Consider the following 17,698-nt stretch of genomic DNA (forward strand, 5'->3'; position numbering starts at 1 on the left):
TTGCCTGTAAAGGACATAAGAGTTCACTAGATAAAAGCAGCTAGGCTCTGTCCAGAGTAAGAAATGGTTTTACTATGTGGCTACTATTTTAAAATGTGTTGATGGAGAAATAAAGGGGAGGAAACTTTTTCTACATAGCACCGGTTTGTTTTGTACACACACACGCTGGCGTGAAAAGCTATTGCTCTTTAATGCTTTCCACAACCTACAGGTACCCCCAGGCAGAAAGATATTAGTCCTGCTCACCTGGCTTCAACAAACTGGAAGCCCAGCTGGTGACCAGAGTCACACAGCACTGCTGGGATGAAACACCACAAAGGTTGCCATTCAGGTCCCCTTCTCTAATCAACCACTGTGGTTCACTGACAGCAGTTAATGGGGAAAAACAAAAATGAAATCATTCAGGGGAGATTGAAAGATATTTATGGAAAAGTTCCCTTTAAAAAGACATTGGGGGGAGGAAAAAAAAACACCCCACCACAATAATTAGCCAAAACAGGACATAAATAGAAATGACCAAAACCAGCTCCAGAGGGTAAAGGCTGCGAATGCCACTGAGCCCCTGCAGGTCAGCTCCACAATTAGCTTTATTCTCCAGGTACTAAACTGAACCTGGGGACCATGCTGCGTGTTATTCCTAAGGAAGAGGAAGGGCCTTGGAAGGAGTTGCGTGCTCCCCCGGAACCAGCATGAGTGCCAGACTCGGGAAGCCAAGGCTCCTTTCTGATTTTACAAATAGGGCAGCTGTTTGTCTAGCACCTGTTAATTCTTTATTAAAACGAAGTCCAAGTAGAGGTGAAATCCAAGAAGCTAGCATTATTTGTATTTCAGTAGAAAAATAACGCTTTTTATTTTTTAAAAGACAACTCCTGATGGCCACAAATTCACAAAACCCAAAATAGAAAGGGAGTAAAAATGTTCACACGTTACTCTTTACTGACCCCTCTCGGCTGACCTGGGAAAAGGCAAAGCCCGAAGCCTCGGAAGGTTTGAAACCTCACCTTCCCCTCAAGGAGAGCCCAGAGAACATTCGGTCTTTCATGCCGTGGAAACAAATCCTCTCAGTTCAGATGACCCCTAGGAGAACTCAACCCTAAAGCACACGTGGCAGGGATTTCTATTTATGGGGCTCCCAGAATGGAATTGGGAAACAGCTTCATGGACCAGCCCCAAAGGCCTGGCTTGCGAGGTCCCTGACAGCCCATGACCTCTGACTGGGGTTGAACAGCTTACATAAGTGCAATCGCGACCATTCCTGACAGAAGACCTTACCTCTTTCTCTATTTTGAGCAGCTTCTTCACAGCCACCTCCTTGTCCTGGGATATCCATCTGGCTCGATATACACTCCCAAAACTTCCTCCACCGCAGTTTTCAAAAAACTGCAAGTCATCAAATTTAATTTGCACAAAGGAGGCACCGAGAGACGACATCTCATAATGACAAAGGATTAGACTCCCACAAAATCTGCAGAGAGAAAGCGAAAGAAAAGTTGGATCATAAACATATTAGAACCAATCCTCTGAATCCCACGTTAGATAACGCGTAACAAGCACCGCGAAACTTCCAGAAAGAGCCCTGATGACTTAGGAGAAAGGAAAGCAAGGCTATGAACAAATCAAAATGAAAAACCCTTACCCTGGCAGCCCGTGCAAAAGTCAACGGCCACTTGTCCAGACTCTGAGACCCAGCTGTTTGCAGAGAAATGGCTCAGATTTCCCCCCTGACAAAACCCGTCACGGTACTTCCTGCACATCCCCAGGAGCTCTGGCAAAAGGCTACTGTGTCACCAGGTCTATCACAAAGCCCTGACAGACGGGAGGCACGCTTTCAGCAGCAAACTTGCACAGCTCTCCCAGTCCGAGGCACGCCGTCTCTCCACGTTATGCTCACTTCGCGCAAAATATACATAACCTAAGCGGCCGGGCATCCCCGCACAGGGAGGGCCAAAATGCTGCAAACTCAACACGTTCAGGGCGTCTATTCCGAAAGAAAATGTTCCGCGGAGGGATGATTGAAAAGCTGGCCGAGTGTTTGCCACAAGTGGCTCCCTGGACTGTATACTGTAGCAGAACTTAATTAAAGAGGAGAAAATTTGCCCTTGATTACAATATATTAAGTCATCCAAAGAATTCTGCCAAGAATGTTTAAAAAAAAAATATTATGTTTGTCTCCAGAGGAACAGATTACCCCTCCCAGAGATTATTACAGTGATATTTTCTGCAGACTAAGGAGTTTTACTATTATCCAGGTAAGTGGTTATTCTTTTTTTTTTTTTTAAGATTATTTATTTATTTATTTGACAGAGAGAGAGATCACAAGTAGGCAGAGAGGCATGCAGAGAGAGAGAAGGGGAAGCAGGCTCCCTGCTGAGCAGAGAGCCCGATGTGGGGCTTAATCCCAGGACCCCGGGATCATGACCCGAGCCAAAGGCAGAAGCCCAACCCACTGAGCCACCCAGGCACCCCTTGTAAGTGGTAATTCTTTACACCCCGTGCCAAACCACAGATGAGCAGGAAATGCAAAACAAAAGCCTACAAACAAGAAAACAATGGACTAAAATCTTGAACCTGCATAAGAAGCAGGTGGATGACAAAAGTCTGCACACATGTTCTTGCCAAATTGTAAACCAGATTCTCACAATGAGGGAGCAAAGAGACAAAAACATACACATGCAAAAACAACAAGCCCGAGTCCTCATCATTGTCAATGTCAGGAAAGATTTAAAGAAAAGGGGGGGGGCAGGAAAATTTCATAAGGAGACATAAATAAACATGAGGACCAAATGCAATAACTGACCACCGACTGGATACTGGCATCAAAAAACAAAATCTACAGAAAGTATTATTGGGATTTGAGGAAAACTTGAATACTAACTATATATTAAGTACTATTATCTTATCCATGCATAATCATGGTATTCTGGTCTGGTAGGAGGATGTTCTTGTTCTTGGGAGATCTACTGGGAGCCATATTTAAGCATTATACCTACAACTTGATTTAAAATGGTACAACCCTCCCCCCAACCTTCAAAAACAGTGCATGGGTATAGAGAGAGAGGAAGCAAATGTGGCAAAATGTTAAGAACTCATGAATCTAGGCAAAAGTTATAGGAGTGCTTCACTACTCTCTCCATTCACTGTGGGGTTTGATTATTTTCAAAACAAAAAGGTGGAGGGGGCAGTTTGTATCCATATAAATGGACAAATTTTCTTCATAAACAGCTCTGTTGAGTACTGTACACAGTCGGCTCAGAGATCTTAATGCAGCTGACTAGCAGCCCCATTTTTGGAACATCATGTCACTGAGGAATGCTGATTTCTTTTTCCTTCTTTCTTTCTTCCCTTTTTTTTTTTTTTTTTTAAGTAAGCTCTATGGCTAATGTGGGGCTTGAACTCACAACCCCAAGATCAGGAGTCACATGCTGTACCTACTGAGCCAGCCAAATGCCCCAAGAATGCTGATTCCCCACACAAAGTCAAACTCTGCTCTACCCCTTGGAGAAGACAAGAGAGAGGATTATTTTTTTATCACTTAAAGTTTAAAAGCTAGCTTACAGTCTACATAAAAATACAGGGCAAAAAAACCTACTGCATCCAGCTTTAGTCTATACACATGAGTCAACAATTTACCTTATTAACTTTGCTTCAATTCATATTCAGTTAATTATAGAAAAGAATAAAGTTTGGATAAAATTTAGGAATGTGCCAAAGGTAGGTAAAAAGAATATGCAAGCTACAAAGTTGGTTCAACAAAATCTGAAGCACCACTTGCAAGATTCCCTGCATGTCACTGATGCGAGGTCTATATTGTTATTTTAATGTTATCAAAGAATAAAAATAAAATAGGACAAAAAAGCCTATAATAAAACAATAAAACTCTCCTCCACCCCTCCCCACACCCAATCCTCTCTCCAGAGGGAACTAATTTCGACTACTTTAGCATTGTCTTCTGCTATTTACCTCTATATTTCTACAAAATGTGTTCAAATTGCTATTTCTCGATTGTTCCATTTCAGATATTACCTATTAACTTTTCCCTGTGGAAGAAAAGGATTTAGTTTTCATAAATCCCCTTTATCCCTGCAGAGAAATACATCACACTTGCCAATCCTCCCAACTTCCAAATATATTTTAACATTTAGTTAAATCAATAGTCAGTAGTCTGACTACTGTAGACAAAGTAGACACTCTCAGGACTGCTATGTGGGATTCAATGATTTTTCCTTTCTTGGATAACTTTTTGTTTCTCCTAGAGTTATTAGTTCCTCTGTTTTTGTGGTTTGCTTACCTTTTTTTATTCTTAGCACTTATGCGCTGCATCAAACTCTCCCAAAAACTGCAAACCTCTTCTAACAAAATGAAAACTTGAGGTAATTTGGGGGAGAATGTTCTATTGTTTTCTCAGAGACATTCCTCCTGTACTCTTCATCTGGATTCAATATGGCTGAATGGTTCCTATATAGGCCTGACTTGGACTGGAACTTCCCTTCACCATCATCCCAAAATTTCCTTCACCTTCTCTGTGAGAACCCCCGTCCTTGAATCTCCTGCTTTTTCTTTTTTTATTTATTCCCTTGTTTTAACAGTGTACATCTCCCATTAACAACCTAATAGAGTATCCAGAATGCAATTTTTTTTTTTTAATCTGTGTGTCTTTAAATGTCTTCATTGGTACCCTGGCTGGGTTTGCAATTCCAGGTAGGAAAGAACTTCAAAAGTATTCCTTCATAGTCTTCTAGTTTCTAATGCAGCTGCAAAGCAGCCTGACTGTGCTCTGGCAACTAATCCTTTTTATACTATTACTTCTTCTCTGAAAGCTTTTAGGACCCTGTATTCACTTCCAGAAGCTGAAATTGACAGCACATGTTGAGGGGAGTCTTTCATTCACTGGTAGGACATTCAATGAACTCTCTCAGCCTGTGCTCTCAGTGAACTCCTGTCTTTCAGTTCTGGGAAGTTTTCTTGTGTTGCTCCTTTACCACCAACAGCTTTTACTTCTTGTTTTCTCATATACACATGAGGAACTACATGCAGTTTCCAGTACTTGCTAACCTCACTCACATCTCCATACCTTCGCATAACCTAGTTCTACTTTGAATGTCCTCCTCTGCCCAGGAAACTCCTGTCCCCGACTACCTGCTTCAAGTCCCGTAAGCAGAATTAAGTTCTCCTTTCGGGCCTCAGCACCTTTCTTTACCTATTCAGCTTTCCCACTTACTAACCATGAGACTGTAAATCCCTTAAAGGCAACACTCACTTCTATTTACATCTGGATCTTCAGCACCTAGTACACAGCCACACATGCTGCACATTTTCCATTCAAAAATTGCTGAATGAATGAACAAATGAACAAATGAATGAATGGTTTCTGGCTATTCTTCCCTTATAGTTTTTGTAGCTAGAAAGATTCCAATCAGCCTAAGTAAAATCTGACATCTGTAGTGTTTACAAGTTCCCCCCAGAGGATTGTGAAGCAAATCCTGATTTGGAAACTGCTGCCTAGGCTTCTTGGGAAACTGAGGAGAATATATTTGGGACTCCAGAATTAGGTATCTGTGAGTCCAAGGGAGAAGGAAGACAAGGAGGAGGAATAGGAGGAGGACAAAGAGGAAGGAAATTCTTTTCAAAACAAACCTAGAGGGGCGCCTGGGTGGCTCAGTGGGTTAAGTGTCTGCCTTCAGCTCAGGTCATGATCCCAGGGTCCTCAGATCCAGTCCTGCATCTGGTTCCCTGCTCAGTGGGAAGCTTGCTTCTCCCTTTTCACTCTGCCCCTCCCCTGCTTGCACTCTCCCTCAATCTGACAAATAAACAAAATTTAAAAAAAAAAAACAAAAAACAAAAAAGCCTAGAGATCTAAACCAGGATGAGATCAATATGAATAAATCTAAACCTTTTGTACAGAGCAAGTCCAGGGAACATGGATGAACTGAGGTAGAATCGCTTACATTTGAAACTGACCTGAGGAAGGCTGACCTCTGAGAAGTATTGTTCTCCAGGCCCTTCATTCCTTGAGATGACGCAACTGATCTTGTTCTTCCCAGAATCATTATTACTCACTCTGTGATACATCTTGCTATGTATGAATGGAACTATGTAATTACTTGAATGTTTTATTGAGACCATAAAAAAATTTAGTCCCATCTTTATTACTGAAGAGACTAACAATTCTGGGGTGTACAAGTACAGGTTTTAATTCCAGTGAGCTTGCAAAGCATCATGGACTTAGCTGAGAAACCCGACTGAAATCCCCACTGCCTTCTATATGAGTATCAGACCACGTACAGGTTTTCCCCACCATCCAAAAGTAGAGGCTTCCTTTGAAACCTTTCATTAGCGAAAATGGCGTAAAGCAAAAAAGCAACTGCCATTAATTTACAAGGAGAAAATTTTGAGTATTTCCAGACTCCAAAATTAATCCCTCTTAGGCTTTTCGGATAGCTTGCGACACATCTTGCTAATGGATGCACTAAATAAATCAACATAAAAAAAGTACAGACGCTCTCAGACACAGTTCAAAGCTATGGTGGCTTGATGATGAGTGCTGTACCAGGGGTAGAGTGTTGGGGTGCATCCCGCCTCTATTAACAGCTCACTGCAAAATAAATGCTGAACGCAATTTTCCCTTTTTGCCTTTCTTTCCCTAAAAGTGAAAATCCTCTTCAGATTTCTTTCAGTTAGCAAAACCAGGTATTAACTTAGGTCTCTCGTAAGAGCAAAGTGGTGTAACACAAATTTTCAAAAAACGGAAGATACCTGTATATTTATTTTTCCCCTTGAGCTATCCTCCTTTAATTTAAAATCATTACTCAAAGAGGATCAACTTATGACCAAAAGAATGGAAAATAGGAGTTGCTGATTAATCACATTTAGAGCATCTTGGGGAAGACTACTACCTGATCAAATTATGTTCTAACTTTTCAGAGGTGTTCTCCAGTGAATACACCCAAACGTAATGAGTCATCCATACAAAGGTATTTACCTAGCATACCCAATCAAGTGATGTTTATATCCCACCATGTTAAAATAATTGCTTTTACACAGGAAAAGCAATTTTTCTCCATGCAAAAATTCCCAGTCCTAATTTTGTAGCATTTTAACTTTTGTTTCATAAACTCTCACAGTTGTTTTAAATATTAATAAGGATCTACCACACAGCACTGAAGGGTAAGCTAGAGCGGAGATATCACAAAAATCAAAGCATAACAGGGTGTCACAGCACTGAAAAGGCTGAAAATCACTAACAAGTGCTGGTGGAGGCCAATCACTTGAGCACTTGAATAGTAAGAAAAACTTGTTCAATTTTTTAAAATGTGAAAGTCGAAATTTAAAAAAGATTTTTAACTATTAACTGCTGAAAACACATATATTATCACCATCAGCAAACTGTCAAAGGTGAAACCATATGGAGGCAGAAAACCTTAAATGGAGTATTATTTGACTTTAAGGTTTTCAGTTTTCTAGTCCAAAAAAATGACTTTTGTCCTGAATTAAAAACAACAAAATAAAAGAAGAAAAGATCCTGCTAACATTCTAAAATAGAAAAAAAAAAAAAAAAGATCTAGGCTTAGATGGATAATGAGTTTGAACTCTGCCTCTAGCTCTTGGAAACCCTTGAACCAATCACCTTTTCTAACCGTGACCTCTCTAGACCCAATAAGTAAAAAAAAACTTGAAAGTTCTTTCATCCTGTTACCAAATGACTCCAAGTTGCTAGCTCAAAAGTTATCAAGTTTGCAGAATATTATTTGAATTCTTTAAGGAGTGTCCTTTCCCAATAACAGCTATTTCAACACAAAAGCAGCATGGTCCAGGGAAAAGACCCCAGTTAGACCCAGTAGCGCTTGTGAACTTACTAGCCGTTAGACCTTGGCCCAGTAGCAAATGTGAACTTACTAGTGTACCTCTCAGACCTCAGTCTTCTCACTGGCAATAATACCCATCCTGCTTGGTGCTGGGAAGTGGGAGACGTGAAAGTGCCTTGTGCAGTGCCCGGCGCCTAGTAAACAATACTCAACAAATGGAAAGGACCATTGTCAAATTATCTTAAGTCTTATCATCATAGACTTCTGCTTTCATCGTTCAGTCTGCTCTCCTCCATAGTTCTCTTCCCTCTGTTTTCAGAATCGTTTTATATCTCCAGTAGCTTGGCAGAGCAATGATTAATAAATAAATGTACTATTGGTCCCTTCTTATCTGTGTATGTTTTCATTTTTTCCTCACTCCTCTGTTTGCTGCTTCTGGTTTGGACTGCTTTTGCAAGATCTTATTAGTGTGTAATCACAATTTTCTTTTGAACTTTTTCATAAGGAGGAAAAGTTATTAAACGACGATACTTTTTTTTCTGCACTTTTTAGATAACAGAGTTTCTAGGACCTATTTATTTCAATTATGGCATTCACTTTGGTAGTTTCCTTGAGTATTCCTACTTTCCATGGTGGCCACTGTCTGCCTTTAGATCTTATCTACTGCATATCAAATGGATTCAAGAAATTGTGACCACCGTCATTAAATACCTGCAAATCATAACTTTTTTTTAATTAAATCCACCTTCTAAAAGGACTAACTGTACTAGAAAATAGGTCTTTGGACTTTTTCTGGATTTTTCTACTTTTTACACGAGCCTATAATTTCTGAATGCAGATTCTTCCTTTTTTTCTATCCTTAACTGACATTTTCCTTTTTCCCTTCCTCACAAAAATTACAAGTTTATTTTTGATGCAATATAGGAAAAAAAAAACTAATTTATTTTAGAATGACCTGAATAGGACCAAAAGGGGAAAAAAAAAAAAAAACTTTTAGAGAACAGCCCTCAACAAATTCTTCTGCCAACCTTGCTGCTCTAATATTTATTTATGCTAGCATTGATTCAGCCTCCTTAACACAGATTAGTGAATAAGACAAAAATGTGCTTTACCTTCATGTGTATTAAAACAATACCACTTGGTTTATGGCTCTACAATGATTTTTTTTCCTCCAAGTCTAATCTTCAAAACATGGGGAGAGCCTGACTTGGTGTCTTTGTTCAGAACAGCAAGGGCAAAGATTCTAACATTCTGTTCTTGAACAGGGCTGTTCGTTTACTGTTTTTGTTTTTAAACCACGCAAAGAAAGATCTGTAAGACTAGCTAGAGAAGAGTAGGTATGCAAATAGAACCAACCAGTATCGCGTGGACCATGGACACTCCTTCCTCCCTTCAAGGCTGTGCCTGAAAAGCAGCTGATCTTGTGCAGAAGAGGTTGGGCTCAGTGAATAGGCTCTTTAGTTGTGACTATCAGAGAGAAATAGAATTTCAGACTCTTAAAAAATAGAACAGCTACTGTTTCATTTTTTGTGAGTCTATGCTTGACCGTACAAGTGACGAATCCCTCTAATTAGAGCCAAGGTTAAAATATAAATGAGCCAGTTAAAAGAAACATTCTGATTTGTCCTTTAATATTTCAATTAATGAAGACAGACTTCCATGACACATTTCCCTGCCAGAAATGTTACTGGAGGCAAAACACTGGAGGAAGAGGAACGTAGGAGGCAGGGGGCACTTACACCATAGAAATACCACGTGGAAACGTGTCTGTGCTCAAACAGAAGCCCAACTAGGCAACAAGAGGCCAGTACGATGGGTGACCTGGGGTCCCTGCAGAGGAACCATGTCTAAGGACTGGAGGCCCGGGCCAGAGTCTGGGAGGGGAGCAAAGGAGCATTGAGAGGGCAAATTTCCACCAGTGGCTGGAAGAGGAATTCACAGATGTTTGGGGGTGGGAGTGGGGGAAAAAGCAAGACTAAACAAGCCTTACTTCAGTCAGTGGGCCTAGCCATCCCTAATGCCGCTGCTACTTGGCTTTTGTTTCTACCCCTAACCATGTTCTGTCAGACAGAAGCTATCTGACCCATCCTGCTAGCTAACAAACAGGTGCACTCTTGGACTAATTACCTAGAACAAATGTGCCCTGAGAAGGGTCAATAAGACAGTTAAAACCTGGTAACCTCGACATAAGATGAAAGCAAATGGGGATTGTTAAAACCTGAGAAGGCCACAGAAGACCCCACATTATGCTTCACCAATCTAAAAATTCCAGCGAGAATTCCTGGTTATTAGAGTCGCCTAAGAAGGAAACATGCCACTCTGTCTAGTAGTGAGCTGCCTGTCCTGGAGAGGGTTCAATGGGACGTGGGCACGCGGAACAGGAGATTCTTACAACAGCCAGAACAGCGACCCTGTGAGTATTCTGTGACTAATCAACCTACTATAAAGGATGCATGGTCTCCCTTCCCAGGGATACATGAAACTGACCCGGGAGTCCCCGGCAAGGCAGAGGAGCAGTGATGGTCATCAGCGATGGAGATGATGGAGATGACTGGGCCATTCTCCTCAATTTCTCCTCCCAAACGGGCTGGGAAAGCAAGAGTCATACTCCGGATTTCTATCCTACAACTAATCTTTCCCCTCACCCCTTTCTCTCCTCTGTTCCCAAAGCAAAGAACTTTGTGCACACTGAAAGCCCCAGGATAACCACCGAAAATAAAAACTCTGGGTGACGATCTACTGCTATTCTTCTCTTCGCAAAACGGAACCGTGTTACCCCATGCGATGGATGAGGCTACAAAGCCTAATGGGGCAGGTCCATCCATCAGAGCCAGGCTCTTCCTCCCCCACATGCAGACTACTCCGCACCACACAGAAGGTGTATGAATAAACCCACGACCTACAAGAGTCCATTTCACCTTAACGTCTGGGGGAATAAACACACCAAGTGTCTGTCTGTCCTGGTTTGTCCAATAGTCAAATAGTACAGAAGAGAATGCAACATTCAGATGAATTTTTAAGATGAAATACAAGATTTTTAAAGAAAGTGCTTGTTTACATGGGGGAGTATTTGTGGCTCTATTTACAGATCCCTGAAGAAATACATTCTTCTCCACAACAGGGTACTCTGGTAGAAAAGTTTCATCAGCGAAGATTCAATCCATCACCTTTAGATAGCGATTCTTGCCTTCTCTTTTCAGTTTTCTTCTACAGAGTCCAGAAAGGAGGATGTCAGCCCCTGAAGACAAGCTGTGCTCAAAGGCAGTTCTAAGAATGTTTCCAAATAATTTTGGTTTTGGTCTTCCAGGTCATAACCTTCCCTTATTCATATAACTCCCGAGTTCTTCAAATTCCTCATATAGATATTTAAATGCAATAAGCTTCAGATTCTTTCCCCCCAAATATCACAAAGCTGCTTTACAAATCCTTAAAGCAGGAGAGTCGCTAGGAAAACCTCCGAGCCCTGTACACTCCCATTAAGTATGCTTCGGGAACAGGGCCAGCTACCAAGGGCAAGCCTTACCTGGGTATAGACAGAACAAGCAACTTGCTCTGCGTCTAACTCAAGAATGTGGAAAAACACCTTTCTCTACCACTCAGGTATGGTGGCTGAAGTTTCCGATGCTGCTTCAAGCATTTCCGCGTGCAGTGTCACAGGCTTATGCAGCAAGCAGGTAGCACTGTCCCCAGTTTACAGATGCAAAAACAGACGATGAAGGGAATGAAAACTGCCCAAGCCAACCACCTAACTTATAAGTGACATGACCAGGACTCAAACTCAGCTCTGACTTCAAAGTCGTATAATTTTTTTTTTCACCATATCGTAGGTCTTTTTTCCACTGTATCATTCCGTCCCCTCCTTCAAATCTTTTTTTTTTTTCCTTTAAACAAGCTCTTTCTTTATGACAGTAATCACTAGATTGCTTATTATCCACCTACAGTTCAATTTGAGGCTTTAATTTCCTATTAGCAACTGTAATGCGGTGTTAGGGTGTCAATGCATGGCTGCTTTGTTCCCACAGAATCATCTCCTGGGTTGGGATTATTTTAACTGCTACAGGGCATAATCGATGCTTCAGCAGTCCGTAGGATGGTCCCACACAAAAGCACCCATGTATCAGGCAAACCAATCTAAGCTCCCGCATTTATAGCTCTCTTTCCTTAACAGGTACAGTTTTCTGGTCACAGCTGGAGCTCTGGCTTATTTGTGTGTAGTGGGGCAAGGTTAATAGGCCACAAAAGAAGTAGCCTAAATCTTCCCTGCAGTAAGGCCAGAAGACGCCTTGGCTACTCCTATTACATTTAGATAGACGAGACACCCTCCCTGTCAATCTGTCCTGGGTAGAATAAAACGGAAAACAAATGATCCAAATTGATTTTTATTTTCAGTATCTCTGGATACAGATACAAGGCTATCTCATTCCAAGAAGTACTGTATCACCGCAAACACCTTTTTCTGGGTTTAAAAAGAAAAAAATCATTGATTCTCTCCTCTCTTTTCTCTGAATCCAACAATTTCTAAAAACTGTCCATTTTTCTCTTTGACTCCACACTAATAGCTTCATGTATGTCTGACCTCTTTTCACGAAACCTCACTGTAACAGCGCTAGTGTTTTCTCTGACTAGATTATTCCCTCCACACCCCTCATAACTCCTGTTTATAGTTTTGTAGCCCTGTCAAAGTCAGTTTCACTGCTCATTCCAGATAGGCACTCAGCCAATATATTGCCAATAGCACTCACTCTTGTGCTAACTTAAAATACACAGTGCAGCTTGCCAAGTTTCCTTATTTGGCAAGAAGGTCCCTTAGTTCCCAAGATCTTTGACCATCCATTTTTAGATCCAAATCCTCCTGCTTAATATTTGGATATTTCTCTTTTTAATGTGTCTTATGTGTTCCCGAAAAGAGTAAGACGAGATCAGTCATCTATTTGCATTCCTAGACAAGAAAAGTCTCCTTGCCATTGCACTGTGATCATTTACTTTGGAATTATTACCACTCTAACTTCTGAATCAAACAATATTTTCCAGGTTAAAAAAAAAAAAAACTCCCAAAAAAGTTATAATAGGAATTATGTTGTGAAAGACTAAAATAAACAGTACACATTGCTTTATGGGACCATTTTCCTTTATCTTAATTCACTCTTTCCAAACAAACCAAATTCATGTTCATTTGCAATCTCCCTAATCTCTCACTATTGTAGCAGAAACTTTAAACAAAGGCTCTACAAATGACCAAAACCATAATTAAAATGCATCCGTCATTTTTTTTTTAAATCAAAAAGCAACATGAAATTTCACTGTGGAGCTAGGCCCACTACAAAGAATTCATTAACTGTCTTGAAGCACTTGTTTATTTTTGTCTTTAAATGTGTTTGTAGGTTCGGATCCGCAGAATCCCGACCGTTCACGTCAAGTGAGGTCCGGAAAGCAAGAAGGCTCTCCTAAAACAGCTTCAGGGATAAAACAGAACATACTTTAGCAACCATTTTAGCTCAGACATCCTCGCATTAATTCTGTTAAGTGGATTCTAATACACCATTATTAATAGAGAGCTGCTTATCGTCGTTATCATTGGATCCGGCCACTAAATGATGTTGCTTTCGTTATTTAAGAAACTAACAGAAATACTAATTAAGTCCTCCATAAACAGCGCTTACGCAAACATCTCGAGGCGCATCAGAAACACACGCTTTCAGCAATTTAATAATGATCTGCCCCCTTTTTTCAGGCAATTCGGAGCCATCTCGCCGGGTCCCTAGAAAAGTTGGTCTTCGAGCTATTAGGAGCCAGCCAAGCGTCGCGGCGACCTCCGCTTGGCCCTCCCGGCTGGGGGCAAGTCTCGGAGCCCAGGGGCCGAGGGCCGCCACCGGGTCGCGGAGCAGGACCCTCGCCCCCGGTGGGAAGCAGAGGGGGCCGCTGGAGGGTGCGGGCGGCGCGAGCTGCACGCTGTCCCGGGGAGGGCGGCTCGCGGTGGGAGGAAAGCAGAAGTTACTGGTCTCCCCTCGCACGCACAGCCCTCTGCTGGGAAGCGGCCCGCGCCCTGCCCTGATTTGGAAGACTCGCGTTTCGCTTCCCAGAGGGGCCGCGTCGCCCGCGCCCAGGCCGGCGCTCCGGCGCTCGGGCCCCGGCGTTCCGCGAGGGGAAGCGGCGGCGCCCCCCGCTCCCGCGCCGCGCGCAGGGCCGGGAAAGCCCGACAGGCTGTGCCCGCCCTTCCGGACGCCAACTTCTGCGTGGGACCGCGCGAACTTCCCGGGGCCTCCGGGCCGCCGCGCAGAACTCCGGCAACGCTCGCTCGGGCCGCAGCCGTCCGCGCGGGCCCCGGGTCGAGAAGGGCGCGCGGCGGAGCCCCGCAGGCCGCCAGGGCCTCGGCCCCGAGACTCGCGAGCGCCGCGGGCCTCCGACCCACCCTCGCCCTCCGCGGCCTCCCACCAGCCCCTTACCTGGCTCCCGGGCCGGGCGCGAGCAGCAGCCGGGGGCGCCGAGGCCCCGCGCGCGCCGAGGGCAGGGGCGGCGACCGGGGGTCGAGAGGACGGCGGCCCGCGCGGCTCCCACGCTTCCGCCCGAGTCAGGAGTTGAACATTCCGCCTCTCCGCCCCGCGCCAATGAGGAAGACAGTCGCGGCAACAGCACCACCTACCTCCGAGCGCGGAACCGCCGGGCCTCTGGCCGCAGCTCCGACGTGCGGGCCGGCCTCCCGGGCCTGCGCCCCCCGAGGGTTCGGTACGCCCCTGCGCCCAGGCAGCCGCGCGGCTGGGGGGATGGAGGAACTCGGTGGGAAGAGCACCGGCCCTGCAGTGCGGGGCGCCGGGATAAGGAAGCGTGCCTCTGGGCCTCTCGGTAGCTTTCAGCTCATTTTAACAAGTTCCCACCACCTGTCGGGTCAACTCAGTCCTTACCAAACAACACTTACCTTGTCAGAGGCGCCGGGAATACAAAGAGACGGGAGGTTGCTTCAGGCCCCGCAGGAGTTAATTATCTGGTTGGGAAGGGCACAGACCTGGGAAGATATTTCTAGGAGATAGGGCTGAAGGCTGACTGGGTGGGACCACCAGTAAATACTTACGGAGGAATTTCGAGGAGGGGTCACGGTCTGCTGCCCTGCTTCGTGACTTTAACAAAACTGAGTTCAGATGAGGACACAAGAACTCATCCCAGGTGTTGAGCAAGAGGCAGCAATAAGTATTGGGAAGAAAAGTAATTGTTGATTGGGAAGGGTGGCTCTGTGGGGGACAGGCGAGGCAAGGTCGCAAAGGTACAGGCAGCATTATCCAGGGGTTTGATTTTATCGGATTTTATCATCTATGGGCCCTGGGGAGCTGGGGGAAGTTAGAATCAACGGGTTTTGTGTTTGAACGGTGACTTAGAGAGCGAGCAGTCCAGGAGGTTGTGGGATGCGTTACTCGGGCGAGACTGAGAAGCAGCCAGAGCGGTAAATACTGTCACCACCTGGTAATGGAATTGTGAGGACCCGGGCAGGAGGGTAGGAAATGGACCTGGAAAGGAGGAATGGAATTGAGAGACATGTTTCAGGAAGAGGCCACAGAAGCTGGGGGTGTGGAAGAGAAGAAGGAAAGAGCCAGAGATGATGCGAAGGTTTCAGGCCTGAGTGATTGGAAGGAGGGTGGCGCCATCGACAGGAATAGGGATCTGTGGGGGAGAAGCTGGCTTCCTGCTGAGATAAAGGTCATGGGACGAAAAACGGGTAGAGATGCAGCAGCTGAAATATGAAACAGAGACTCAGGAAAGAGGTCAGGAGAGAAAGAATTGTAAACTGTGAGAACTAGGAATTTCAGCACTGATGGATTCTATATCAGTAACTGAGAAATTAGGATTGATGAAAACTGTCACGCTAACCAAATTCCTGATGTAATCGAATAGTTCTGAAAATCATCTAAACGTGAGAGAGTAAACTAAGACTCCTCAGGATGGACCCACGTATCTCATGACTCCAGTCGGTCTACCTCACAAGGCACTACATTGTGATGGCAAAGACCCTAAGACTGGGAAGGAGGGAGCCTGGCTTCTGGTTTTAGTCCTGCCACTCATCCGCTGGGGAGCTTTGCTAGACAGGCCCGGTTGTCTGCTCTGCAAAATAAGAGGGCCCGGTGAGATGTTAGCCGCAGGCTCCAGCTTTAAAACTGTGAATGTATTACTGTAAATTTGAAGCACAGGCCTTAAGTGTCTTAACATTTTCACCACATTCCCCTTCCTTCCCATCCATTTTTTTCCTTCATCCTATTCCCCTACATAATTAGACAAAGAGGATAAGGAGCAGGAACAGTGAACACTACAGCATAGTTTCACAAATATGCTTACATGATAAACTGGGAGGCGTTCTCTTATCTGCCCAACCAGGTTGCAAGTTCCTTGAGGTCGTGTCTTATTTCTGTTGTATCTGCCCACAGCTGAAATAAATGCGCAATTGTGGGATAACCTGGATGCCTCAAGTCTGACTCTTCTTTGGTCAAGTTGCCTGTTTCCTTATGACTCTACTGATCTCTTCGAGCCCCAGACCTCACAAATATAGTCTAGTGCTTAGTCCCATGGCTGACTCTGCCTTTTCAAAGTTCCCAATCTTTTATGGAGCGCATGTTGGTTGATTTTCACCTGTGTAGGTTTACAAATGTGAAGAGCAATACCAAAAGCGACCTAGTCGAACCTCTCCTGTCAAGCCTTCCTGTCCCTTTGCTTCAAATGTCTCCGCACTAAAAATAGATGTACTGTCAGCAGCAGGGTGGATTGGGAGTCCTTAGCACCCTCTTATATCCAAGAACACCCTCCAAAATAAATATGCAATGTCAGGAAAAAACAGTGTATTTGCTATGCAAATAGAGCTTAAAGAAAAAAGTCTTCTGGTCTCCCATTCAGATTTTTGTCCCTAAACTCCTCTGGAATAGAAATTCTGAAACTGCCACCAGCTATGGGAGGATCAGAGCCATACAGACATAAATTCTACTAAGGATAGAAGGAAAGGCAGCTTACAAGGAAGAGAGCATTCTGATTATCCTTCCCATTCTGATTATCCTTCCCACTCTGAGGCACATGGGGACCCAGGAGCATTTTCTCCAGCCATCTCTGTCCTCCATGGCAGGCTCTGAGTGGTCTGTGTCTAGATCCTAGCTAGGAATTGCCAGCTTTTGCCCAAAGACTGGTGCTCTCCCCCCTGCACCATGTTGAACCCCCGGGACATGATGGCACACAGTCCTGCATCCTTTAAGAGAAGCAACCATGACCTTAAAATCAGGCGTGAAGCCCAGGTCATTGTTGGAACTTAACTTTCACATCTAACTTAAAGACTGAAGAATTCACAAGAATAGCTTGGGTCCCAAATTTGCTTAAGCGTTCCAGGACCTGAAAGGAACAGCAGGGCAAGAAGAGAAATTGGGGACTTGGGCATAACTGGTTCAACAAGCATTTTCTGAATGGCAGGCACTGTGCTGAGCATGTGATGATAGCAGTGGCCAAGACGTGGTCTCTGTTCTCACAGAGTTTGCTGAGTGCAGCAGAAAAGCCAGAAAAGACACAAGTGATTGTACTGTGGTGTGCTCTTAAGAAGGCAAGGATATGGCATTATAATAGGGCACATAACACGGGTCTGAGGGGTCATGGAACCTCCACATCCATGGGAGAAGAATGGAGTGAATTTGCTGGACAGAAAGGTGGGAAAGGTATTACAGGCAGAGGGAACAATAAGTACAAAGGCCCAAGAGCATTTAACAAGTTCAAGGAATAAACTATTTGGCTAAATGAGTAAAGGTGTTGCCGGGGACAGTGATCATCCTCATGATGGTGGTAATTGTAGCAGCAGGAGCAAGAAGAATACCGATCATGATAATCATACTAGTGACGGCTACTATTTACTGCGTGCCCAGGTGCTATGCCCTGAACTAAGA

General features: G+C 44.0%; 1 protein-coding gene across 5 annotated transcripts in view; it reads right to left on the bottom strand.

The window, feature by feature from the left end:
• Positions 1-14,687, bottom strand: part of MAP3K20 (mitogen-activated protein kinase kinase kinase 20) — a 179,826-nt gene extending 165,139 nt beyond the window's left edge. Inside the window, exons 1-2 of one of the 5 annotated variants that reach the window (XM_080799522.1) lie at positions 14,246-14,458; positions 1,273-1,465 (exon numbers count right to left, since the gene is read on the bottom strand). In XM_080799522.1, the coding sequence (XP_080655648.1) occupies positions 1,273-1,431 (159 nt within the window). In that variant the 5' untranslated portion in view covers positions 1,432-1,465; positions 14,246-14,458. Of the gene's footprint in view, positions 1-1,272; positions 1,466-1,636; positions 2,007-14,245 lie in introns of those variants that run through there. The other 4 variants (XM_080799523.1, XM_080799526.1, XM_080799524.1 and 1 more) reach the window with 4 other exon arrangements.
• Positions 14,688-17,698: the final 3,011 nt, after the last annotated feature.

This window comes from Martes martes, assembly GCF_963455335.1.
Source record: "Martes martes genome assembly, chromosome: 3".
NCBI lineage: Eukaryota > Metazoa > Chordata > Mammalia > Carnivora > Mustelidae > Martes > Martes martes.